Here is a 25,674-nt window from a genome sequence, read left to right on the forward strand (position 1 = left end):
TGCTGGCTGGAGAATTCTGGGAGTTGAAGTCCACATATCTTGAAGTCGTCAAACTTGATGCAAGCCTTCGTTCTGTTTCGTTCTGCGATCCGACAGACGTGTGTCTGCGCGGTGACTTGAGACAAATTACTAATTTTTAATGCGGGAAAAGAGAGAGAGAGAGAGAGAGAGAGAGAGAGAGAGATGTCAGCTGAGCTAATCATTCGATGCTTGCAGCTGCCACTCTCCTGGCCACAGAATCCGCAAGCGGGAATCAGAGAACCCTCCCTCTTTCTCTTTCGCCACGGAGCGAAAAAGCGCGAACAAGACACGTGACAAGAAAGGAGGAGACCCGGCTCGACCAATCGCTCGGAGAGAGGGTGCGGCCAGAGCGGAGCACTTCGTAGCGGGGCCGTTGTCGTTAACAGGGCGGAGTGTGGAGAAGCAGGGTGCGATTTTTGAAAATGGAGCAGGAAAGCGATTTAACTGTCGCGCGCTATGCCGCTTCTTTGCCACAGACGACGCTGAAGGCGGCCTTTGTGGATTGTGGCCCGGCGGAGAGTGATTCTTCGGATCTGTTCGCCGAGGTGGAGTCGACGGCCGCTGGATGGATGCTGGAATTTGCCTGCCGCTGCCTGTGCCGCCATTTTTGCGAGGGCAACCGCGTCGCCTTCGAGAGGAGCAGAGACCTGGCCCTGAGTATTTTGGCTGTTTGGCGGGATGTGGGAGAAGGGAGTTGTGGCCCCTGGTAACCCCTTTGTTGGTGCCGGTGCCCGAACCAGCCAGACGTTCGACGGCTGCATTTCTTTTCTATCGTACCGACACGTTTTACGCTTCTTTGCTTGATTTCGTTATATATGTGCTGCCTTTTTTTTTAGAAAAAAAATTATGTTTCTCGGAGCAGTGGCTCTAGGCCAGGGGTCGGCAACCTCGGCTCTTTTATGACTCGTGGACTTCAACTCCCAGAATTCCTGAGCCAGCTATGCTGGCTCAGGAATTCTGGGAGTTGAAGTCCACGAGTCATAAAAGAGCCGAGGTTGCCGACCCCTGCTCTAGGCAGCTCTCAACAATCCATAAACCCTTTTTCCCAGGCACCTTTCCATCCCAATGGAGATATCCATTTTTGTCACAATTTTAGTAGTTTCTGTTGAATATTCGTAATTTTTGAGATGTTTATTACAGAGCATTACAGAATGACAAAGATTTGAAAAGTTCTATTTTCCCTCTTCATGGATGTTCATTAGTGGTTTACAGTACAAATTATTTCAAATTGGGGGACAGATGGGTTAATTGTTTACTAACTAGCATAGTATGAAGTATTCAGTATATATTGCTCTGAAATGTTCCAATCATAAATACAATTATTTGGGAGTAAATTCTATTATATTTGGTATTATAGACAAAAGTTACTGATAACCACACAGTGGCACTGTAGGAACAAAATCATAACTGACATGTCTGCTTTCTTTTTTCAGCTATTATTAAAGGGGACCACAAAATGGAAACTCATCAAAAGGAAACAGTGTGGCTCTGTCAGTTTTTGACATACATTGGCGAAGGAAAAATACTTGGTAAAACATTTTAATATTTTGGCTTTGGCTTTGGAGAGAGAATTCTTATTAGATGCTTGAAAACTAATACTAATTATATTTATGCTTATTTATAGAAAAATATGTTTTAGCCAAAAATATATATCTTGCAAATATGTATACATACATACATACATAGTCCACACATTTGTATTTATCTTTAATTGTTAAAAGGTAAACTACTTAAATTATTAGAAATAACCACTGTTAATAAAAGCAAGAGATCCAAAAAGTTTGGTAAATTGATAGCCACAAACCATATATTTTCTGAAATATGTTCTTGTGTTCTTATGCTCAGCAGTGGCAATTGTCTGGCTCTGCACTAATGGCAGCTTCAAGTCAGCAGCATATTTTAGTATTTGTAAACAAGTCCTTAAGGTACAAAAAACATTGCTTAAATAGATTACTGCTATGGTTCTTAAATTCCTGGCTCAAAGAAAAATAATAGTTGTAGGACTAATTTATATTATAAAATAATGGATTTAATATAAGTTAATGTTGTCTTTAATCAGGTGTAAGCTCATATCTTATTTAGATCTATTGTTCTGAACTGAGAACCCTAGATAGTTTATTGTAGTTTTTCAAATACTGTTAACAATGAGTAGCAAAATAAATTATAAAAGATCTTTATTCTATGCTATTTGACTTGCTCCCTCTCTAAATTATATCCACAGTTTGGCTTGGTGTTTGACCAGGCTCTGTATAACTTATTAAAAAGGACCTGAGGATAACCTTTCAAACCAGAGATTTCCCAAGATTGTTCAGTCATCTCCTTAACCACCTCAGTTGCATAGTTGATGATCTCTATTTAACTTTCTTCTGTGAACCAAAAATCAAAGGAAGAAATTGACTTCTAGTATAATGACTGATGTAGTTTTTGTGTGGATGATTATTTTTTGGTCTTTAAAATACTATGCTGCTATTTTTACTTCTTCTCATTTCTCTTAAGATTCTGATTTTGGAGATGACCAAAGACTTTCACCACTGGAAAATGCTTTGTCAGTTTGGACTTTATTCCTAAAAACACAAAGCAAACAAGATAAATTGCATGAAGATATCAAGTGCTTAATTCAGATTCAGGTTTGATTACAGATTAATATATTCATTTCAATTCAGAATGCCATGCAAGAAAATCTAGAATTTTTTTATGGTTTCTCACAGGCAGATTAAAATGTTTGTCATAAATTGAGGTAGGAAGGACAATGTTTAATATTTTAAGGCTTTTTCCTATGTCAGGAACTACTCCAAAACAATCACTGTATGTAGGCTATCCTCACAATAATTTCCATGGAAACTATCATTCACAAAATACAAAAGATAATTATTTGTTTTCATCAAATCCATCCTTGCATCTTTAAAATACAGTTAGGAATTTAAACATTTACATGATTTTAGTTAATTAGCAGTAGCATGAAATCTCATGACCATTTATAGCCTGTGGCCATATAAATGAATGAAAAAGCTACCACGCAAACTCTAGCCAGTTGTGAAAAAGAAGAGCAGAGTTGTGTACTTGGATTAGTCATATTGGATGGGCAAAAAACATAGACAAGAATAGCATAAATGAAATATGGGAAATGAAGGTGTTGAATAAGATACTCCCAGGATCATTTTCAGTTATCCCACTAAGATAGCTAGACATGCAGGAGTAGCAGCTGTCATACTCTGCCCATGCCATAGGCCAAACTTGCTTCTTTTTTCCATTCATTGTCAATATTGGTTGATTCACTTACATGTGGAAACTCCTGTATCTACACTGAAAATCAGGTGGAGAGAGGATGAAGCTGTCTCTTAACAAATGATCCTGTCTATAAGAGTTCTTAGTAGTAGCAATGGAGAGAATTTTCCAGTTCCCCGTACCAGTTGATGGAATTAGTGAAACATTTATTTGGCTGATTGGTGCCTCCATTGTGCTGAAGGGGAAGGACAGAGTAAATGCTCTTTGGCACCATACATCAAGATGAGTTGCTAGAGGGAATAGTACAGTTGATCATAACATTATATTGCATCAGTTGTCTTGTTCCCAAATTTGTTATAAAGAATGGAAGTCATTACTTAATGGCGACATGCTGGCACTTAGAACAGCCAAAGCAAATCTGAAAAGTGCCATAAAAGATGCAAAGCAAGCCCATTGCCAGAAAATTCAGAACTTTTAAGACCCTACAAACACCAGACGAATGTGGAAAGGTATGCAGGCCATTGCAGATTACAAGGTGAATCCATCAAGATGCAAGGACGACACAGACTTCCTAAACAAACTGAATGCATTTTTTGGTAGATTTGAGACATCAAATAGCACTCCTGCTGGGAAAGCTGTGCCCCATCCTGATGAGCAAGTGCTAAGCTTTGATGTCATCTCTGTCCGGAAAACACTGAAGAAAGTTGACATTCGGAAAGCAGCAGGCCCAGATAACATCCCTGGATATGTCCTTAGAGAGTGTGCATATGAGCTGGCTTGTGTCCTCAGATATTTTCAATCTCTCATTGCAGCAGTCAGTGGTCCCATCATGTTTTAAGATAGCCATCATCTTGCCAGTGCCAAAAAAAGTCCACAATTACAGGCCTCAATGATTACCGTCTGGTTGCACTGACATCCACCATTATGAAATGCTTTGAGAAGCTGATAAAGGACTTTATTGTATCTAGCCTCCCGCCAGCATTTGACCCACTTCAGTTTGCCTACCAACCAGATCGCTCTATGGAAGATGTTATTTCTTCCTTCCTCCATCTGAGCTTGAAGCACTTAGAGGAAAGAAATACTCATGTGCGTTTGTTGTTTGTTGACTTCAGTTTGGTGTTAAACACAATCATTCCCCAGCATCTAGTAGACAAACAGCCTTTTAGGCTTAAACACCCTTTTGTGTAACTGGATTCTTGATTTTCTTACCAACAGACCCCAATATGTGCGAGCTGGAACAAATACCTCTAATACCATTTTCTTGAGCACAGGTTATCCTCAGGGATGCGTCCTAAGTCCGCTGTTGTTTACCCTGTTGACTCATGACTGTTGTGCTAGGTTTGTCACCAATCATATTGTGAAGTTCACAGATGATACAATAGTAGCGGACCTTATTCATGATGACAATGTGGAAGCTTACCGCAAGGAAGTTGAGGGGTTGGTGAACTGTTGTAAGGAAAGCAGCCTAGTTTTAAATACTGGAAAAACCAAAGAGATCATTCTCGATTTCAGAAAAGGCAGGCATAACCACACTTCTCTGTGCATTAATGATTCACCTGTGGAGATGGTTACCAGCATCAAATTCCTGGGCGTGCAGCTAAGGAGTAGGCTGGCCTGATCGCTCAACAGTGAGAAACTGGTGAAACGGGCACAGCAGTGCCTGCACTTTCTGCGTCACATGAGAAAAGCTCATCTTCCTTCTCCTGTCCTGACCACCCTCTACAGGGGGACCGATTGAGAGCATCCTGTCATACAGTATCACAGTCTGGTTTGGAAGCATCACTGCTTCAGACAGGAAGGCGGTGCAGAGAGTGGTGAGGATGGCCAAAAAATTCATTGGCAGTTCCTCCCATCCAGGACATAGCGCAGAAGCGTTTGAACAGGATCCGTAAGATTATCTGGGACACTACCCATCCTCGTCACAACCTGTTTTCCTTGTTACCTTCTGGAAGGAGGCTTCGTGATATTTTAATTTAATTTTAATTTAATAACATTTATATACCGCCCTTCTCCCTGAGGACTCAGGGCGGTTCACAGGACAGAATAAAATACCAAATACAAACATTAAAAAGAGATTAAACAGTTGCCCTAGTTAAAACAATAGGAGTACAATTCTAAAAACCCCAAGAAAAAATTAAGAGACCAAAGATAAAACAACCCCACGGATCCCCATCAGGCTAGGCCAGCTTGTACAAACAAAAACGTCTTGAGATCGCGACGAAAGGAGCGAAGATCGGGCGCCATCCGGAGCTCTGCCGGTAGCTGATTCCACAGCTCCGGAGCGCCCACAGAGAAGGATCTCCCCCTGGGGGCCACCAATCGACATTCTCTGATCGGTGGCACCCTGAGGAGGCCCTCTCTGTGGGAACGCACAGGGCGCAGGGAGCTTGATGCCGGCAGCAGATGTTCCCTAAGGTACTCCGGCCCCATGCCATGGAGGGCTTTAAACACCGTTACCAGTACCTTGAATCTCACCCGGAAGACAACTGGCAACCAATGCAGCTCACGGAGCAGAGGTGTAACGTGGGAGTATCGGGAGACTCCCAACACAACTCTCGCGGCTGCATTCTGTACCAGTTGGAGCTTCCGGGTGGTCCTCAAGGGCAGCCCCATGTAGAGAGCGTTGCAGTAGTCCAGACGAGAGGACACGAGCGCATGAGTGACCGTGCACAAATCATCCCGGCTAAGATAGGGCCGCAACTGGCGCACCAGGCGAACCTGGGCGAAGGCCCCCCTAGTCACAGCTCCTATATGGTCTTCCAAGGTGAGCCGTGAATCTAGGAGGACTCCCAAGTTGCGAGCCCTATCTCCGGGGGGTAATAGTTCACCCCCCATAGCCAGAGGTGGAATGTCCGAATAGACCCGGGATGAAGGTATGCAAAGCCACTCAGTCTTGTCGGGGTTGAGTTGAAGTCTGTTCCTCCCCATCCAGACCCGAACCGCCTCCAGGCAACGGGACATCACGTTGAGGGCATCACTGGGGTGGTTTGGGGTCGAAAAGAAAAGTTGGGTATCATCAGCGTACTGATGATACCCAACTCCAAAGCCACGAATGATCTCACCCAGCGGTTTCATGTAGATGTTGAACAGGAGAGGCGAGAGGACCGACCCCTGAGGAACTCCACAAATGAGAGACCTCGCGGTCGACCTCTGCCCCCCTGCCAACACCGACTGCGAACGTCCCTGGAGATAGGAGGAGAACCACTGTAAAACTGTGCCTCCCACTCCCAGTCCCCTGAGACGCCGCAGCAAGATACCATGGTCGATGGTATCGAAAGCCGCCGAGAGGTCTAATAGGACTAGAACAGAGGAATGCCCCCTGTCCCGAGCCCTCCAGAGATCATTCACCAGCGCGACCAATGCCATCTCCGTGCTGTGCCCGGGCCTGAAACCCGATTGGTACGGGTCTAGATAATCCGCTTCATCCAGGACCAGAGGGAGCTGATGCGCCACCACACTCTCAGCAGAACATCCAGATTCAGCCATAGTTTCATTCCATACTGCATTAACCTTGTAAACTCTCAGGCTTCCCCCTTCCGTTATATATTCAAGATGGACAGTATTTAATATTTTATTGTTATGTATATGTAGGGGTGTATATATACATATGTTGTATATAGTATGTTTTAGTATATACTATATACATATGTTGTATATAGTATGTTTTAGGTGTGTGTCATGTATGTGTCACAGAACGGGCAACTAAATTTCACTTTTGATGTGTTTCATTGTGCCCACAGTAAAAAATGACAATAAAGATTATCTTATCTCTTCGTAGGCTGTTGCTATATATATGGAAAAAGGATATTTTCAGGAGGCTGAAGAAGTGATAGAAAGACTTTTTCCAGAATCTTCATCCAATGAGGTAGTATATTCAATACTGAATTAAATTAGACAATTGTTCTGAAGCCTTGTGAAATAAAAATGCATGAGATATTCTTAAATGATCAATGTACCAATTTACTAAGCTGATAAAACAACTTTCAGGATTTATTCTTCTAGTCATTATTAATTTGCAATCTATGAAGGCATTAAAGTATGGGTGAGCAACCTGTGCCCCCAATTTGTTTTTGTGACCTTCAGGATGCATTGCTGAAATCATTGATTAAAAGTATTTAAATTCTACAATATTTTCCCTGTTTTGTCTTTTACATTTTGTAAAATAAATGCATTACATTTCTGGGACACCGAATACTGATATTTTCAGTAAACTCCAAATATCTAATAGTAAAAAAGCTAAAATGTTGGCTTTATTGACTAGTTACAGTACACCAGGCAGCCTTTTGAAATCCAAACTAAGAAAAGTGTGGCCTTAGTCAAAAATAAAGTTGTCCTCTATTCTACTAATGCTAAAACAAACAATAAAAAAACTTCCAGGAATTTTCAGTAGTCATACCTTACCGAATTAAGGTTTCTGATCCAATTTCATGCCTCCTTCCTATTCAATTTCTCTGCAGTAATTCCAGATATTATTTTACTGCCGTCTAAATTTCATTCAACACTATCGAAGTTTAAGGAACTTAGATTGTGGATTTTTAATCTTGTAAACACCTGGATCCATTGTGTGTGTGAGTTGGGCAGCCATTAGTTTAAGAAAATAAGGAAAAATTCATACTGTTGACATTGGCATCAGATTTTTTTCAGATCATTATATTTACCTACTATATGTTGTATAATTTATTGTGACTAAGGTTGCTTCACTTTTATAAAATATTGGAAAGTGGACACCATATATTGCTGGATTGGAAAGCTAGCTGGAGCAAACACTAATTAAAGTCAGAAAGAAAAACTAAAATGAATACAAATCATATGTAGGATGGGATGTTTAACTGAGACGTGGGTATTTAAAAAAGAATAATGTGGAATGAAGGAATGTAAAGGAAGATTGAAAGAGAGTGTTCGGCATGAGATGCATTGCTTTGGTTGCGCAAGTGTTTGAGAATTGAGAACCCTGAGCTAAAGAAGCTATTACTGTTGTATCGTCTTATCTGTGCACAGTTGTGTAAAAATTATAAAGAAAAACTGAAAACTACAAAATGAAGTTCTACAAAATCTAACAAAAGTGAATTTGTCATGTCTCAAGTTACTAGGAAAGATAATTTGCATGTACTTATCACTTATATTGTATTATTTATAATGGAACAATATAGATTTAATTTCATGCATTTTGGTTTCTGGAAGCAAAACTAATGTTCTGCTTCTTTAAAAAATATATACCATTGGCAAGATTACAAGCACAATATGTAGTATTTATTCTCACTTTTCTTTCTGTAGCCTTTAAGAATGAAGCTTTCTGCAATATCAAAACAAAAAGATCCATATCATCCATTTCTTCGATTTTTCAGTTTCAATCTTTTGACTGAGAGAATTAAAACTTATATCAATATTTTTTTGAAAAAAGAAACTAACAATTTTTTAATGCAGGTATGTCGAAAACCATAGTAAAATAGAATAAAAGTAGTGTGTACTAATTCAGTTATATAAATGTTAATTATTCAATTAACATTGTATACTGTATATAAGTGACTGTCTTACTCATTAAAATATTGTATTGGAAACGTTCTAATTGTTAAAACTGTAATATACAAACTACCAAATTTTAAATAACATCAGAGTAGTAGGTGCAATAGACCAAATGTATAACATTGCAACAGTTTGTTGCGTGGATGGGATTAGAGCAGAATTAGTTTCATGACAACTATAATTCTAGAGGTTCAATTAATAGATGCATCCAGATTCTTATCTTCTGAGGCTTCTTTATGTTAGTTTCAGTTCTTGCTTGATGTGTTGACTGAATGCAGCCAAACATTTTTGCTTGCCCCTTGGTCCTCATATCTGCTAAGAAGTCATAGCTAGATCCAGGAAATTATAAATTCCTCCCTACATAAACCTCATTAAAACGGTTATTATTTTTGGAAGGAGGAATTATGGAATGAGAAAATCTAATTATAAATACCACACTGCTGAAGTATGTGATAGTGATTCATCTTGATTATTGGTCTGAATCTAGAGTTATTAGGCTTTGCCTTGCTCGATATGATTCACAAGAGCTTACTGAGGTAGTAGCAGGAACACAGGACTTGTATCTGATTCATTAAATCATCCTAGAGTGAGAACACTCCAATTGAACTGAACAGCTGTAGTTGTTAATTATATTGCTGCTTTATTTTACATTTTTATTAGTCTTATATTTTAAATGTTTAACATATCTGGTAAAAAGTGTTTTAGGAAGACTGAGAAAGATACGAAAAGTAGTATTTCTTAAGTAAATGTTGATGTGTTACAGGAAGCTACGAAAGAGGTGAAAATGAAAAATTCGGGAAAAGTAATGGTAAACATACAATGCGACAGTACAATTGAAATAAACAAAGAAAAACATTTGGAAAACACACCAAGCACCCTCCTAAAGTAGGAATTTTCCTGGAATTTTCTAGTTTTATATTAACATGAGTAGTTATCTTGGGGGTTACAGATTTTTATTTTCATCTTTAATGTATTATTCTGATAAATAAACGGCTCTAGTTAGGTTTTTTAATGTATTATATGTTAGAAAAGTGGTGGATAGTGGAATTTAGCAAAGAATGGTATAATTCAAGGGGAGAAAAATTTTACCAGCCATATAGGTATTCTCTATCATATCTTCTTTTTTCATTCTCATATAGATTACATAAAAAATCTTGTTCCTTACCTGATCAGTCATTTTGGAAAGCAAGGCAGATACGGACTTCTTCTATGCCCAAAAATATAAAACGAAAAGCCCTTCAATGTAAGTAACTGCATAATTTCAGTATATCTGAACAGGATGGATATATTGGAAATATGGATGGAATCAATTATCCGTCCCCAAAATCCATGCTTCAGAGTCCTGCCTTTCGCTTAAAAAATAGTCTCTTCGTGGAAATAGACCAAAGTATCAATAATCATTCTATAGCCTGGCATGCTCTGTGCTTGATATATTTTCATTTATGTTGACCAAGTTCAGCTTTGCTTGGGCTAATCTCCATATACTTTTGAATCTTAAATCTCATAAAAGACATAACTTTATTCAGACCATTCTTTCAAAGGTTCTCTTTTTGCCTCTTAAAAACGATATCCATTTATTTTTTTATTGATTCACTTTATTCTATTTGTTGTATACGTTGCAGTCCTGCTGCTAATCCCTAATTGAATGTAGTTTAATTAATATTTAGCCATTAAAAATACATAGTACTTCAGGGTTCAAAAGAGATGATTGTATTGTTTCTCTGACCCAGGTAAAAAAAATCTGCAAAATACTACAAATGCTGTACAAGATGAGCTTCTGCCTGCTTGTCAAAAGAGAAAGGTATAACAAGAAACATTCAAAATAATGTATTAATCTAAAATAATATTGATGAGATTAACCAAAGAAACAACATTTTTCCAAAATATTTTCCTGCTTTCCCTAGAAGACTGCCTGTCTGTAAGTATGGTCTGATACATACAAGATCCAACAAGATAAAAGTGTTATTTCCAATCCAGCCTGGCTGTGCAGAATGTTCAAACCTAATGTAATAGGAAGAAGTGCAGTAGTGTTCATATTTACATGTTTATTTACTTCTGTACATGCAAGTATTTCTTAATATAAATTCTGGGGAAGGTTTAGGGTAAAAAAAATTAGGCTAATATACAAGTAGAGGCATGAAAATAAAACCTAAAACAATGGTGAAACTTAAGGGACAGCGAATACAGTGGTGGAAGGCAGCCTTCCCCAATTGTTCCAAATGTCTGGAAATTCAATTTGTATAATAGGCAGCTAATATGTCTGAAGACTACTGGCTTGGCTTATTGGAATTAAAATCCAACATATCTGAAGTCACTCCACAAATGATCTACAACATGCTAAATGTTGAAGATTGAAACTATGATCTTTGCATGCCCAAAAGCTTTTCTTAACTAGCCAAGCTAGGTACTATATATATGGCCAATTATCAGTGAAGAAGCCAAGATGTTTTGTCTCATTTGGCACTTGTATTACAGCTGCTTATCAAAAGGAAAAGCAAAGAATGTCCGCTGTTGCGTAATTCTCATATATTCAGACCCACACAATACAAGCATTTGCCAGTAGTTTCAGCCCCTCAGATTTTGGAAACTGGTTGTTTCTGGCTTTTTTTATCAGCTTTATATTTCAACTGTCCAAAGTTCTTTGGTGTTAATATGATATTCTGAGGAAATTGAACTTGCTAAGTAAAGGGTATATACATATAGGCAAGAGAACTCTGTTCAGAAAAGTGTTTATAATGGAAACCTAAATGCATATAAGCAGTGATCTTTGTAGACTTCTGCTTCTTATTGTCCTGCTCCATTCAAATAATCTCTATTGAAGCCTGTATTTTGATATAGTATAACAGGTTGGTAGCTCAAATTGTAATTTAAAAAAAATCATGACAATCACTATTGAAGATAAGAGTTATGATAAATACAGAAATCAAGTAATTGCTATAGCTTAAGAAAACAATATTTCTATAATCTGCAAGTGACTGTTTTATGAATGTGAACAGATGTGTCTATGTGTTTAGAAGTTTTTATAAAAGCAATTTCTACTATTGCCCTGTAATTCTCACATCTGAAATAATCATTTGCTTTTCAGAAAGCTTTTCATATCTTTAAAATGGTAGAAGAAATAGTTCTTAAAATGCTGATCTTTTGTAAAATGCAAATGCTATAGACTTTAATTGTGCTTTCAAGAATGACAGTTAATAGAATGTTCTTTCAGCAATTGCTAGTTAAGCTAATAATGAAACTGCTTGAAAAGATACGTTATAATATTTTATTTTAATTTTCTATAGCGATGGAAGTGGGAAGAAGACCAGAAATTAAAAAATGGAGTAGTGAAGTTTGGAGTTGGAAACTGGATGGAAATTCTTCAGCATTATGGTTTTAATAATAGAACCAATGTTATGTTAAAAGACAGATGGAGAACATTAGTTAATTCAGGCTTGGCCTAAGTTGTTTTTTCCTCAACAACTCCGCCTATTACTTATCTCATTACATTTTGATAATGATGATGTGATGGTCTTACTAGGTGATGTCTTGAATTAATATAAAACAGGAACTCTTTTTTTGCAATTATCGTTCCTAAAAATAAAGTTTTTGCTTCTTCAGTTGATTCTTGAAAATCTAGAAGTGATAAGATGTTAAGTTGAAGGTCTGTTACCTAGTTATTTGAATAAAGGTGCTTAAGACAAGCAACTTCAAATTGATTTAACCTTTCATTCTGGAGAGCTTGTAAGAAATTCAGGCTAATATTTTGCAGGACCATATAAATACTGCAAAGTTAAGACATAAGTTTTAAGCAGACAAGTTTAAGATTTGCATTGGGTCTGTTTAACCAAGGACATCTTACATTGTTCTATGCAGAGGACAAGGAGACTAAAGTAAAGCATGCAAGAAATACTTTAACAAAGAAATTATGCTTGAAGGCATGGTAGTATTTCTGCAACCCTTTCCATAATCTATATGCTCAGGAAGTGATAAATTGGCTGCCGTCAATGCTTTCTTGAGTTAACTATCTAAATATGAACCCACTATGTTCAACTTGTGGGCAACACTGAAGTGCAGAGGTTGTACTTCTTCTGTTAATTATAACAAATGTATTGCATTTTTAAGTTCAATTCATACTGTTGCGTTTTTAATTTGTAGCTATGTTTTATTTTCTTGCAATCAGTCATATTAAGTGACTTCTCCATTCTTAATCAGCAACTCTTCTATTTTCAGACATGTCCAAAGAACTACATAGCAGTTGTATAGTATTTTGTGGGAGCAATATTTTGAAGAATTTTATAGATATAAGCATTTATTCCAATGTTGTTCTTATTCCAGAAAGTTAACTTGTTTTACAGATTTGGTTGCCTGCTGTTGTGAGGCTTTGATCAGAAATAAAACCAATTTATAGGCTTGCTAGTGATTCATTCTCGTATAATCTGCTATCCTTCATGTTTCCTTCACAATTCTTTGTCAATGACACTGATGCCAAAAATAACTGGAGCATGCCAGATTGATCATTATGATACTAAGAATGAAATGTTAAAGCTTATCTTTCTGAATAGTATTAAATATCTATACCTCAAAAATTTAAATGATTCTGTAAATAACAGTCCTTCAGTATAGTCATCACAGTGACTTTTAGGTAATATTTGCTGAGTATCAACTGGATACCAGCTACAGTATCATATCCTACAATCTGCTTCTGATTTTTTTCCTACCATGCATGGAGCCTTGCTGTCTTTTTAATTCACATGAAGTGGACAGGCTACCGATGGCTTAGTCGTAGATTTGTCTTCTAAGGAGCTGAGAGATCCAGTTTGATGTAATGATTGAGATGCTAGCCCCCAAACCAGGAGACATCAAGTTCTAGTCCTCCCTTAGGCACAAAGCCACTCTCTCAGCTTTAGGAAGGAGGCACTGGCAAATCACTTGCCAAAAAGTCCTTGCCAAGGCAACTGCAGGAGTAGTCTAGGTAGTTGTCAAGAGTCAAAAATTGATTTAAAGGGACTCCCCTCTCCCCCAAAATAGGAACTGTGATATTGTTAAACATATTTCTGGTTTAATCTCAGTAACTTCCACTTCAAATATTTATTTTCAATTATAAATAAAGCAGACACTTTTCAAAAGGAACAAATGCCATATTACAATTGATTTATGTAAATGATTACCCAGCTTATCTGTTTTAATGGCATCTCACAATAATTATTAGTACTGAATTCAGGTAAGACCAGTATAGCTATATAATTCATTTAACTTTATTCACACATATAAAAGACTGAGTGTAATGTCAAAAATTGATTTCTAGTTTGTTTAATGCCTAAAATCTTTACATAGGTCCAGTGCTAGATTTCATGATTCAGGTAAATATATTAAAGTATATATTCACTCTGCTATGTAAAAATAAAACTATGTACAAGAGGGCATGAACATTCTTCCACTTGCTGAATTTTCTTCCAAGTTCCATAGCAGGATGGGTTTCCAACTGCTTGCCAGTGGAGAATTGTATTCCTAAAATGGAATGGAAATATATTGTCTTAATGGTATAGATATTCCTTCATGGAATTTTAACATCCTGTTAAGCTGAGGAATGGTGTAAGTAATGTCTTCCCTATTTGAATATTCTCATAGATAACACAAAGACTATGCAGTAATTTTCACTATCCACATAAGAGTATATAGCATTTTGTGGCTGAAAATGTGTAACAAATACAATGGGATGCAGACATATTAATATTTCTCAAACATAAAAGTCCCTTCTCACTCAGGATTCTGGTATCCAGCAGATGGTCTTAGAAAGAAGATCATAGTACACCTATGTGTCATTTTGAAATGGTTCTGAAGACACTTCAGAATGCAAGGGAATTGCAGCCCTTTAAAGCAGATCTCCATGTGATCCTGATAATAGATGCTTTAACAAAATGACTCATTAAGGTAATGTCATTTTTTATGTGACTCATTTGTCCTATCTCCTTTCCCACTTTCTTAGAAGCCTGAAAAAAATATGGCTGCTTTGCAGCAATGTATTTATTCTCCCACATATTTCTAAGTATTTCTGCTGAATCTTCTGCAAAACATTCACAGCAATTATTGATATTTCTCATGCTTCTCTGAATGGTCTTCCAGCTTTTCAAGAAATGCAGGTGGAAGGAGGAATGGTCTCCCTGTCCATTCCAATATTAGCAGTTGAATCTAACTGTGTATACTTGTGATGGTATGAAAATGACCTTGGGAGATAGGTGGAAAGATGCTGCCTAAAGAATGAAGAGATAAGAGGGGACAGAGACCATAGCTGCATAAGAGAAAGAAAGAAAAAAAACTCAGAAAAGATCCTCTCTAAGTTATCAGGCTGCAGAAACAGACAAATTGGAGATTTGTACTCAGCCTTGCCAGATTCTGTTAATGTAGCCTTACAATAAAGAATAACCTCTGGTTATGTTTCTTACCTAGTCTACCTGGGAAGACTGACAGTTGCAGACTAACTACATTGTTCTTTCACAATGAAAATACAGAAACAGTTCACCTGAAATTCATTCCAAACTGTATTTTGTGTGACCCTCATGGTAATTCAAATATGTCTGCTAAGTTGTCTTAATACAATTATGAAGATAAAAGTAAAATAAAGTGATAGAACAGTAAGGTCAAGAAAATAATTAAAAACAGCCGCAAAGTCAGCCAGGTTGCAGAGAATAGATCATTTTCAATTGTAATTTGGTGGGATGCAATTCTTGATTTGTCATGAAAAAAAGCACAGCCATGAATCTCAACAATAATAATAAGTTGGAAGGGACCTTGGAGGTCATCTAGTCCAACCCCCAGCTCAGGCAGGAAACACTATACCATTTCAGACAAATGGCTGTCCAGTCTCTTCGTAAAAACCTCCAGTGTTGGAGCATTCACAACTTCTGGAGGCAGACTGTTCCACTGGTTAATTGTTCTAACAGGAAGTTTCTTCTTAGTTCTAAGTTGCTTCTCTCCTTGACTAGTTTCCATCTGTTGCTTCTTGTCCTGCTTTCAGGTGCTTGGAGAATAGCTTGACTCCCTCTTCTTTGTGGCAGCCCCTGAGATATTGGAACACTGCTATCTGTCACCCCTTGCCCTTCTCTTCATTAAACTAGACATACCCAATTCCAGCAACCATTCCTTATGTACAGGAAATTCTTACGCTGACAACTGAGTCCAAAATTTTTGTTGCTAAGCAAGGCAGTTAAGTGAGTTTTGCCCCATTTTATGAACATTTTTGCCACGGTTCAGCAAATCACTGCAGTTGTTTAATGAGTCATGCAATTATTAAGTGAATCTGGCTTTCCCCATTGATTTTGTCAAGCTGGCTGGGAAGGGTTACAAATGGTGATCACTTGGCACTGGGACACTGCAACTTAATATACGTGGATGCGGCTGTGGTCATAAGTGTGAAAACCAGTCCTAAGTCACTTTTTTCAGTCCTGTTGTAACTTTGAATGGTCACTAAACAAATAGTTGCGAGTTGAGGACTACTTGTATAATATGCAAGAACAGATTCTTATATTTTTCCCTGTATACTACGTATATAAAGGTAAAGGTTCCCCCGCACATGCGTGCTAGTCGTTTCCAACTCTAGGGGCCGGTGCTCATCTCCGTTTCAAAGCCGAAGAGCCAGCGCTTGTCTGAAGACGTCTCCGTGGTCATGTGGCCGGCATGACTAGACGCCAAAGGAGCACGGAACGCTGTTACTTTCCCACCGTAGTGGTCCCTATTTTTCTACTTGCATTTTTATGTGCTTTCGAACTGCTAGGTTGGCATAAGCTGGGACGAGTAAGAGGCGCTCACTCTGCTACGTGGCACTCGGGATTCGACCTGCCAAACTGCCGACCTTCTGATCGACAAGCTCAGCATCCTAACCCACTGAGCCACCGCGTCCCTTTTACTACGTATATAGCACAAACCATATCCATGCACCTTGTATTCTTGTAATAGCTTGCTTTATCTCTAGTTAGAACTGGGATACTTTACTAATGCGACTCCATCGTCAACTGGGTAAGGTTATATCAAAGCCTTTACCAAAAGAAAAGTTTCAATCAGATATTTTGGCCTCAATGTTTTGTCTAAATGAGGGAAATAGACTACAATGAAGTCTGAGTGTAGCTACTCACTGCTGATTCTAGCTGACAAATTTAAACAAAGGCTTCAAAGCAATCTTTGAACAAAATACTAACCATTGAAATCCAGTCTTATTATGGGGGGGGAAATGAGAAGATAAAGCTCTATACACACAAATGATTTTTTTAAAGAAAAAATGTATATAAATCCAATACATGTTTTGGTTTGAGAATTTTTGCTACAAATTCATAAATGAAAAAATATAAGCTAAGGGCTTTGTATTAATAGAGATTCAGATAAGAAATTTAGTTGCCTACCTATCAGTATCAGTGCCATCTCCAGTACAACGATAGCTATCTCTGCGCATTGCTGGCTCTTGGCAAATTACACATACTGTATAGCCTGCTCGAAGGTACAGCATCCATCGGGCATACGGGCGAGTTTCCATAGAGCAGTAAGGAGACAATGATTCTGTTTTAAATTCCACACAGTAACTCCTTTTGGGGAGGAAGTGTTTGTTACTAATGCAAAAATAAACCTGAAAGGTAATTATAGCATACGTAATCTAGGAAGTTTTTAGCCAGACAAAGCCGTTTCCTGAAAGTTAAAAATAATACTTAGCCACTATGGCTCAGACTCTGATCTGTAATTAAGACTACTAAAAAAAATAGCAGACTAAACTCCCTATGCGTGTGAATATTAGGGTGAGCAACTTTGTTTGTTGAATCACATCTGCCAATAGTGAAGCCAACCATTTTCTTAGTAAAATACATTTGATTTTCTATACTGTTGTCTTTTTTTTTTGCCATTCTCTATTCAGTAGCAGATTTATCAGGATGCTACAGATTGGCTTTAATAATAGTATGAGATTGTCTAACTTCAAAAGCCACTTGCAAGTAATAAAGACCATATTTAGCTAGACAGCCACAGGTTGCCCACCTCTATACTACATGAAAGATAGTGAGGAAGCCCACGACATCTTTAAAATATGACTCTACTAGGGATAAACTCATTGGGCTTGTATTACTAGCATTGAGAACAGCAATTCCCATATGTGGGTTTTTAAAAATGATAAAATATATCGTGTTTAAAGTTTACATATAAAATTTATCATTCCTTATTTTAAATTAGCTAAACATTAAAATGGCTTTTTGTAGAAAAAATAATTTCTCATGCTTTGCCAAAAATACTGCTTTATTTCATTTTATTATAGGCAGTGCTGTAAAACACTATTTTTCAGCAGATAATGCAGTTAACACCAAAGGAACTAAAGAAAATTATGTGTGAAGAAGAAAAGCAATGGCAACATATGACATTTCAGAAATATACTTTTAGTACAGAAACTGTTTTAATCCCTCTAATATGTATAGTTATGCAAAATTACCTTCTTCCAATTTGAAATATACATATGTATACTAAATGTCAAGATAGTATATATGTGTTTTGACTGGGAGACAAATTCAGAATTCAAAGAAAATTATCTCCAGAGAAGCTGGTAAAGGTTTTAGCCATAATTACCTAGAATCTTCTGTTTCTGAAGTCCACCTTGGATGTACAGATGTCTTTTTTCTCTCTTTATTATATTCAGAAGTAGTTATGAATGCAGGAACTAGAAAGAACACAGTTATTATGAAAATAAAATTTATAAAGCTGGTGTTGCTATTTAACTGAGAGTAGAAGATGTATAAAATAACAAAACTGGACAAAGTTAAAACTGCCTGCTCCATCCTTTGGTATATAGTGGTGCTTAAAACATTGTGAACCCATTTGAATTTTCAATATTTCTGCATAAACATGATCAAAAATATAATCGGTTCTCTACACAAGTCCTAAAACTAGATTATCCTAATTTAGAGAACCTAACTAAGCATTTGTCTGAAATGGTATAGGGTTTGTCTGAAATGATATAGGGTTTCCTGCCTTAGCAGGGGGTTGGACTAGATGACCTCCAAGGTCCCTTCCAACTTATTATTATTATTATTATTATTATTATTATTATTATTATTATTATTATTATTATTATTAACAATAATAATAATAATAATAATAATAAATCAAAAACATATTACTCATTTATTCATTAATGAAAACTTATCTAAATCAACATTTTTATGTGGTAAAAGAATATGAACTTCTAGGATTATCAGTTCATTTGAAGGCGAAATTAGAGTCAGGTGTTTCAATACATGGGATGATAATCAAGTGCGAGGGTAGGAGATCTTTGCCTTTTTTAAAGAACAGAATTAGGCATATTGAATATCAAAGTCTCCCCAATACAGGGATATGGAAGTGGCAAAACTAAGAATTAAATATAAGCTCCTAAGGTAAAGGTTCCCCTGCACATGCATGCTAGTCATTTCCAACTCTAGGGGCCGGTGCTCATCTCTGTTTCAAAGCCGAAGAGCCAACGCTTGTCCGAGGACGTCTCCGTGGTCATGTGGCTGGCATGACTAGACACCAAAGGCGCACGGAACGCTGTTACCTCCCCACCGTAGTGGTCCCTATTTTTCTACTTGCATTTTTTACGTGCTTCCGAACTGCTAGGTTGGCAGAAGCTGGGATGAGTAACAGGCACTCACTCTGTTATGCGGCACTCGGGATTTGACCTGCCAAACTGCCGACCTTCTGATCGACAAGCTCAGCATCCTAACCCACTGAGCCACTGCGTCCCTTTTAAGCTCCTACAGGATGCTAAAGAAAGAGGAGGTCTGAATTTGTGGGACCTCAGATTATATTATGTCTGTTTTTTGATATGGTTAAAGGATTGGATAACTTTAAAAACTCAAATTTATTACACCTTGAAGGTTCTCATTTGAGATTTGGGAGACATGCTTATTTGTGGTCCAATAAATAAAGGTTTTCGGACTCATTAGACAATCAATTGGGCATATATGATGGAAATATAAAAGAAGATTGGCTGACAAAGTATCACTGGTTATCACCCATGAAGCATTACACAGAAAAGAGATACTATTGGATTATAAATGGATGACATATCAATATTTACTAATATTTGAAGAAGGATTTAAGATAAAAACGAGAATAATTAGTAAGTGAAGGATTTGATTGTGATTGGTTTATAGAATTTTTAAAATATTTAATTAAAAAGTTTTGTATCTGCAGGAGTTAAATCTGAATTGGATATGAATGTATGTTCTGGAGATGACTAATTGCTAAAGTCTGTAAAATGTTAAGATGAATCTGGAAGATGAATTTGTTAAAGACTGTATGGTAAAGTGGATGAAAAGTTTCAATTACAATATAATGCTAGACCGATGGGAGAATGTATGGACCAATGATTTAAACTTCACTGTGAATTACAGCTTGAAAGAAAACTTTTATAAGATGATGAACTGCTGGTATTTGACTCCAGATGTATAAAGGGATTTCCAATAAGTGTTGGAAATGCAACCAAAATCCAGGTACATTTTATCATATGTAGTGGTCTTGTAAATATGCTAAATCATACTGGATAAATATTATATTGACAATGCAGAAAACATTTAAATTACAAATATTAATGAAACCTGAAGCTTTTCTTCTAGGTATTATGGACAAACCAATCGAAAAACAGTTTGGGGCCTTATTTCTTTACATGGTGACTGCTGCAAGGATTATATATGCTAAGCATTGGAAGGAAAGAGGGATGCCCACTATTGAAGAGTGGATTTTAAAACTGACTGAATTAGCAGAGATGGCAAAAATAACTGCTCTGATTAGAGACACTGGATTAAACAAGTTTATAAGACATTGGAAGCAGTTTGATAAGGATGTAAATTGTAAGAGAGAGAGAAATGGGAGGCATGTATACCATCTCCACAATCTTTCCCTTCATGAGTTGCATATTCCAGGCAACCAGCTTTTTCTTCCAACGGAGGACAAGGCTCCCCACCATTTTTTGGCTCTTGCTGTATAATACGTGTACGTATCCGGAAGGTGGGTTTACACTGCTCTGCACAGCCACTCCAGTGATTCCATTCACCAACAACACATGAAACAGCTGCAAAAGAATTGTAAAAATACTATCACAATGAAACTTACGGAGTCAAAGATTTGTCTTTTCCCTATAAACATTTAGCAAAACCTAAATCAATAGGTCATGCAGGTTGCTTTTTCCTGAAAAAATCGATTAAGAAGAGCAACAGTTAACACTGATCTGCCATTTTCAAAACTATTGTGGAAATAAAGTTGATTTACAAAACAAATTTCCACCTGCCTATCCATCTGAGCCCCATACTTCAATAACTTTCCCGCTCTTCTTTTTCCCCAAAATACCCAAACCATAACTTAAAATATTCTTACCTATAAAATGATTTTACATTTTCATATTCATCTGTTCTAATCCCAACATTTTTTTCAGCCTATCATCTATAATACATAAGCAGTCTCTAAAACTTTAAGTGGTAGCATATCAGTACATACTGTACATTTTTCAGATCATCTCAAAGTCCACCTTTTGAATCAGGATGGGAACTATACCACCAAGCAATACCATATTGGCGTGCTTGATGGGCCTGTTATAATTACCTTCAATGATATAGCCACTCATCTCTTTTTTATATGGTATGATACTAAAATGGAAGTAATCAGTTATACTGAAGAAGTATTTTGTTATTTACTCTTGTTTCAAAACAAAGGTGCTATCTAATTTAGCATATGTTACTTGTGCTGCTCTTGGCTTCTCAAAAGCCTGCATGAAAAGAGATTCTTGAACTTTTTGCAATCTACAGAAAATTTGGAAGGAAGCAGATGCTAGAAAGTAGATCCTGTGCATATTGAACAGTGCATGGCCATGGCTTCTTCTGACTAGGATTTAAGTGGAAAATGCTTTCCAGCATTACTAAAAGTGCTTCGGACTTGGAATTAAATACATTATTTTTAAACCTAAGGTAACACTCAGATTTAAGCATAGTCTACAACATTACCTTATAGACTAGTTGAAAGTTCTTGTACGTGTATTTGCACGTTTTAATATATGTATCTATTTAATAGTTTTACCCCAATTGTAAATTTTCTATCCACTAAGGCCATTTTTACTTTCCTATACTTTCTGTTTACCATTATCTTCCCAAACATATACATACTTAAGTCCCATTTTTCCATTCTAATGTCACAAATTCATCAGCTGCTTGAAATGCCTCCTGAAAACACAACCTCAGCTAAAACAAGCCAGTTTTCATGCAGTTAAGCCAATAGCCCATGGAGGAAAAAGAAAAACAATTTGAGGATTTGTTTGGCAGACAGGCATAAAGCCAAGCTATTGTTTACTGACATTTATAGATGTTGAGCATGGCTAAAATACATTGGATAAAAAATTAAAATTGGAACAAAAGTGAAAAGCTGCAACTTTATTTATCTTTTAACAATCTTAAGTGACAATCTTATTCCCGAGTCACCAAATCAGTGATAGTTGGCTACCAGTGATCTTCTCCATACTCCTCTCCATTGTTTGCTCTGAGAAATAAGTCATTGGACAGAACTAAAAATAATTTTGGGAAGAGAAGAACAGGTAAAAGGAGAGCTAAGTTCCTTGTGCAATCAACTGTAACATGCAAATGTGCCCATAATACTATTATCATAAGAGGGAAATCCATTGCCCCAAATTCCACCTTTGCTTTTTGTCTATCTCCAGCTAAGATCCAGTCCTGATTAAATGCATCCTGTCTAAATGATTTCATGACCATGCATGAATGAGTACAGAGAAGCCACTTGCCAATCAGATTCTGCTCTTCTCTGAGGCGGGATCCTTCCTCTGTGCTTCACAGATTAATCCATATAATCTATTTCACAATGCACCAATTAGAGCAGAAACAAAGCTAGCACACCAGTCCAAGACACTGGTAAAGCAGACAGACGCAAAAGATTTGTGCCAACAGTTCAAGGGGGAAATCATGATTGAGAAATATACAAAATAAAAAGTTCCCTCAATTTGCCTTTTGAGCTGCAAAAACTGCCTTTACTATTTTCCTTTGACAGGCATATTTCTATATAATTTCCTGGTTCCTCAGTCATGCAAAAAGAATTGATTCATGCTTTATATTCTTTTTAAAAAGTGTTCCAATGGGCGGGCAAGAGGTTTTGATTTCTGTAGCTTGGATCTGGCTTTTAAAATGTGCCTTTAAAAAAACAGAAATCAAGACTTCTTGCATACATTGAGTAGTCAGTACTACAGTATCAATGACTGAATTCTAGAGAGTAATAATAGCTAAGGATGCAACCCTTACTATGTATTTGGATCCTTTCTATTCTTATTTTTAAATGACTGTAAGGATAATCATCATGAAATACAGAGGGGGCCAGAGGTAGAAAGACAGATGGTTCTTTTGAACTCCATTATGGTTCCTATCATAATGGACCTCACAAATCAAGCACTTGTACTTAGAGTAAGAAAAACACAAAAGGAAAGAAGAAAACAAACAAATTTATTGGATTATTAATATGTAGGGTGTCTATAAAAATTATGCATTTAATCTTACACAGAAGTGCAACCACCAGTATTAACTATATAAATGCAACAGAGAAGAATTTGACATTTAGCACATTTATTTGCAGGAGTCAATTTTCAATATCATATATCTACTATGATTTTGGACACAAAGGATAGCATGTTTTTGAAATCATCTGAATGAAGTTGTATTTCATATTTATTATTCTGGAATCCAGTATCCATTTTATTTAAATTTTGAGAAAATTCCCTCTGCGTTGCATTTACAAATTATTTGTATCTTATGTAGAAGTGACCTTATCTATTAAAATTGCACAAGGACTTTATAGACAATCTGTATTACTCTTCTTACTTTATTTATTTATTTATTTATTTATTTATTTATTTATTTATTTATTTATTATTGGGACTTATATGCCACCCTATCTCCCGAAGGACTCAGGGCGGCTAACAACAATAACATACAATAATACAGAAGTTAAAATAAAAATTAAATTAATGGCCCCTGTAGAATAAATTAAAATTAAAATTAAAATAAATTAAAAATTAGAGTTAAAAATTAAAAAACATAATTAAAATCCCTGTCAGTCCAGGTCAGCCAGGTGGAAAAGGAGTGTTTTGAGGCCGCGGCGAAAGGACTGGAGATCTGGGGCCATCCGAAGCTCAGGAGGGAGCTGGTTCCCGTAGGGTTGGCGCTCCCACAGAGAAGGCTCTGCCCCTGGGGGTCGCCAGCCAATATTGTCACAAATCTAACAAAGATTATTGCATTCATACACTTTTTAATAAGTTGATTCAATTTGCAAAGCAATCCATTGTCTTCATTTTTAAAGTTTAAATCTGCCCTCCAGATACTCATTGAATTTTGCTTGAGTCATTTCCTTAAATTTTGTCCTTTATTTGGATTTTCATATTCAGGAAAAGTCAGGAAAAGTGGGTGGATTTAAGTTTTGCAGCAATTATTTTTTTTTACAGAACTTTCCTTCTGTTGGGGAGCAGGAATAAGTGGGAAGGGAAAGGAAATAGGGAAAGCTCAGTTCCCATGACAGACTAGAGCTGGACAGCGTATGGAACTGGATAATTTATGATTCAACCTATTGGGGAATAAATGGCTTGGCGTTACATTTTGTAAAGACAGTGGTTCCAGTGTCAAGATTCTAAAGTTGTGTAAACTCACCCCGAAGTTGCCAGAAGTAGTCGTCTATCCGGACTTTAAGAGATGGTTTTATTATTTATTATTGATCCCAGTTCCAAAACAAAAGTTAGTTCTCCTCGAAGACATGGGGGGGAGGGAGTGGAGAGAGAACCACATAGTTTCTTCTACTTCTAAGGGCCAACTTTATTATTATTATTATTATTATTATTATTATTATTATTATTATTATTATTATTATTATTATTATTATTATATTATTATTATTATTATTATTATTATTATTAATTTTATTATTATTATTAAAGCACCCCGGCGTGGAACCTCGCTCGGCGGCAGGTGCTTTCAGGCGCTCGTTGGGCGCCCTGCCTTCTTCCAGCCTACCTGGGCACGCCTGGTCGTAGTCGTGGCAACAATCGCCGGTTTGTTCGCACGCCTGGTCGCAGAAGCAGGTCCCGTAAGTTCTGTCCAGGCGCCAGCCGGTGGCGGTGCACGTCGGATCCCGGCCGGGGCAGCAGCGCCTTTCTTCAACGCAACCCGCTCCGGCGAGGCGCCCGAGCGTCGAAAGCGCCACCAGAGCCAAGATGCCCGGGGCAGCTCTGATGCCCATCTCCCTGCCTCGAGGGCACAGAAGTCGTCAGTACGGGGTGGGGACGCCCTGGCGTCGGTCTCTCGGCGCTACAGGGCGAGTCGTGAGTGCGGCAAAGAAACTCGGGCCGCGAGAGTCCGGGCAAACTGGCCGCTGCTCTTTCCAGGAAGGGCGGAATTCTGCGCGGCCGGGCGCTTATCTCCCTCCCAGGGGAGAGGGAGAGGGATGCTCTCTCTGAGCCTCCGCCGCCGCCCGTCCTTTCACAGCAGGGTCGGGAACGGGCGCGGCTGGCAGAGAAGCGCGCCAAAAGCCCGGGGCAGCGTCGCTCCGCCTCTCTCTGGCAGCCGCGGCTGACCTCGTTCTCCGGGTCTTCAGACCTTTTTCATAGGGCCCCTTAACCTAACCGAGAGTGAAGCCTCAGTTCTGCGTTTATATGGAAGGCATGTAATTTAATTGCAGAGCTGGGTGGCTCTTTGTGATCTACGAAGCCCTGCCTTTAAACCATGCCCATGCAGAAAAAATGCTCTTGGAGGTTGCCAAGGAAAGGTGAGTGTGATTGTCTTTCAGAGTACAGCACCTTTCCAGCTGCATTCCTTAATGACATTCCAATAGTTAGGAATTCCTCCCGCGAGTTTCTTTAGGCCTGGAGATGTGAAGAGTCAG

General features: G+C 37.7%; 2 protein-coding genes across 3 annotated transcripts; one reads left to right on the forward strand and one right to left on the reverse strand.

Annotated features, from left to right (window-relative positions):
* The first annotated feature begins 396 nt into the window (after nucleotides 1–396).
* TERF1 (telomeric repeat binding factor 1) lies at nucleotides 397–13,163 on the forward strand. Of its 2 annotated transcripts, none has more exons than XM_083358614.1 (9): nucleotides 397–678; nucleotides 1,455–1,550; nucleotides 2,518–2,648; nucleotides 7,025–7,111; nucleotides 8,521–8,670; nucleotides 9,533–9,654; nucleotides 9,909–10,015; nucleotides 10,502–10,570; nucleotides 12,054–13,163. In XM_083358614.1, the coding sequence occupies exons 1-8, from the start codon at nucleotides 444–446 to the stop codon at nucleotides 10,540–10,542; spliced, it is 969 nt and encodes a 322-aa protein (XP_083214740.1). In that variant the 5' UTR covers nucleotides 397–443; the 3' UTR covers nucleotides 10,543–10,570; nucleotides 12,054–13,163. The 2 variants fall into 2 exon arrangements, with proteins under 2 accessions (XP_083214740.1, XP_083214739.1); XM_083358613.1 differs by having other exon boundaries at nucleotides 9,909–10,012; nucleotides 10,500–10,570.
* Nucleotides 13,164–13,947: 784 nt separating this feature from the next.
* Nucleotides 13,948–25,032, reverse strand: SBSPON (somatomedin B and thrombospondin type 1 domain containing; the record flags this gene model as incomplete). The annotated part of the gene is made up of 5 exons (XM_083359520.1): nucleotides 13,948–14,259; nucleotides 17,145–17,324; nucleotides 18,346–18,436; nucleotides 20,639–20,827; nucleotides 24,807–25,032. 5 exons carry the CDS (start codon nucleotides 25,030–25,032, stop codon nucleotides 14,142–14,144), a joined length of 804 nt encoding a protein of 267 aa, XP_083215646.1. The 3' UTR covers nucleotides 13,948–14,141.
* Nucleotides 25,033–25,674: the final 642 nt, after the last annotated feature.

The sequence above is a fragment of the Vipera ursinii genome (assembly GCF_947247035.1).
Source record: "Vipera ursinii genome assembly, chromosome: 3".
Taxonomy (NCBI): Eukaryota; Metazoa; Chordata; class Lepidosauria; order Squamata; family Viperidae; genus Vipera; species Vipera ursinii.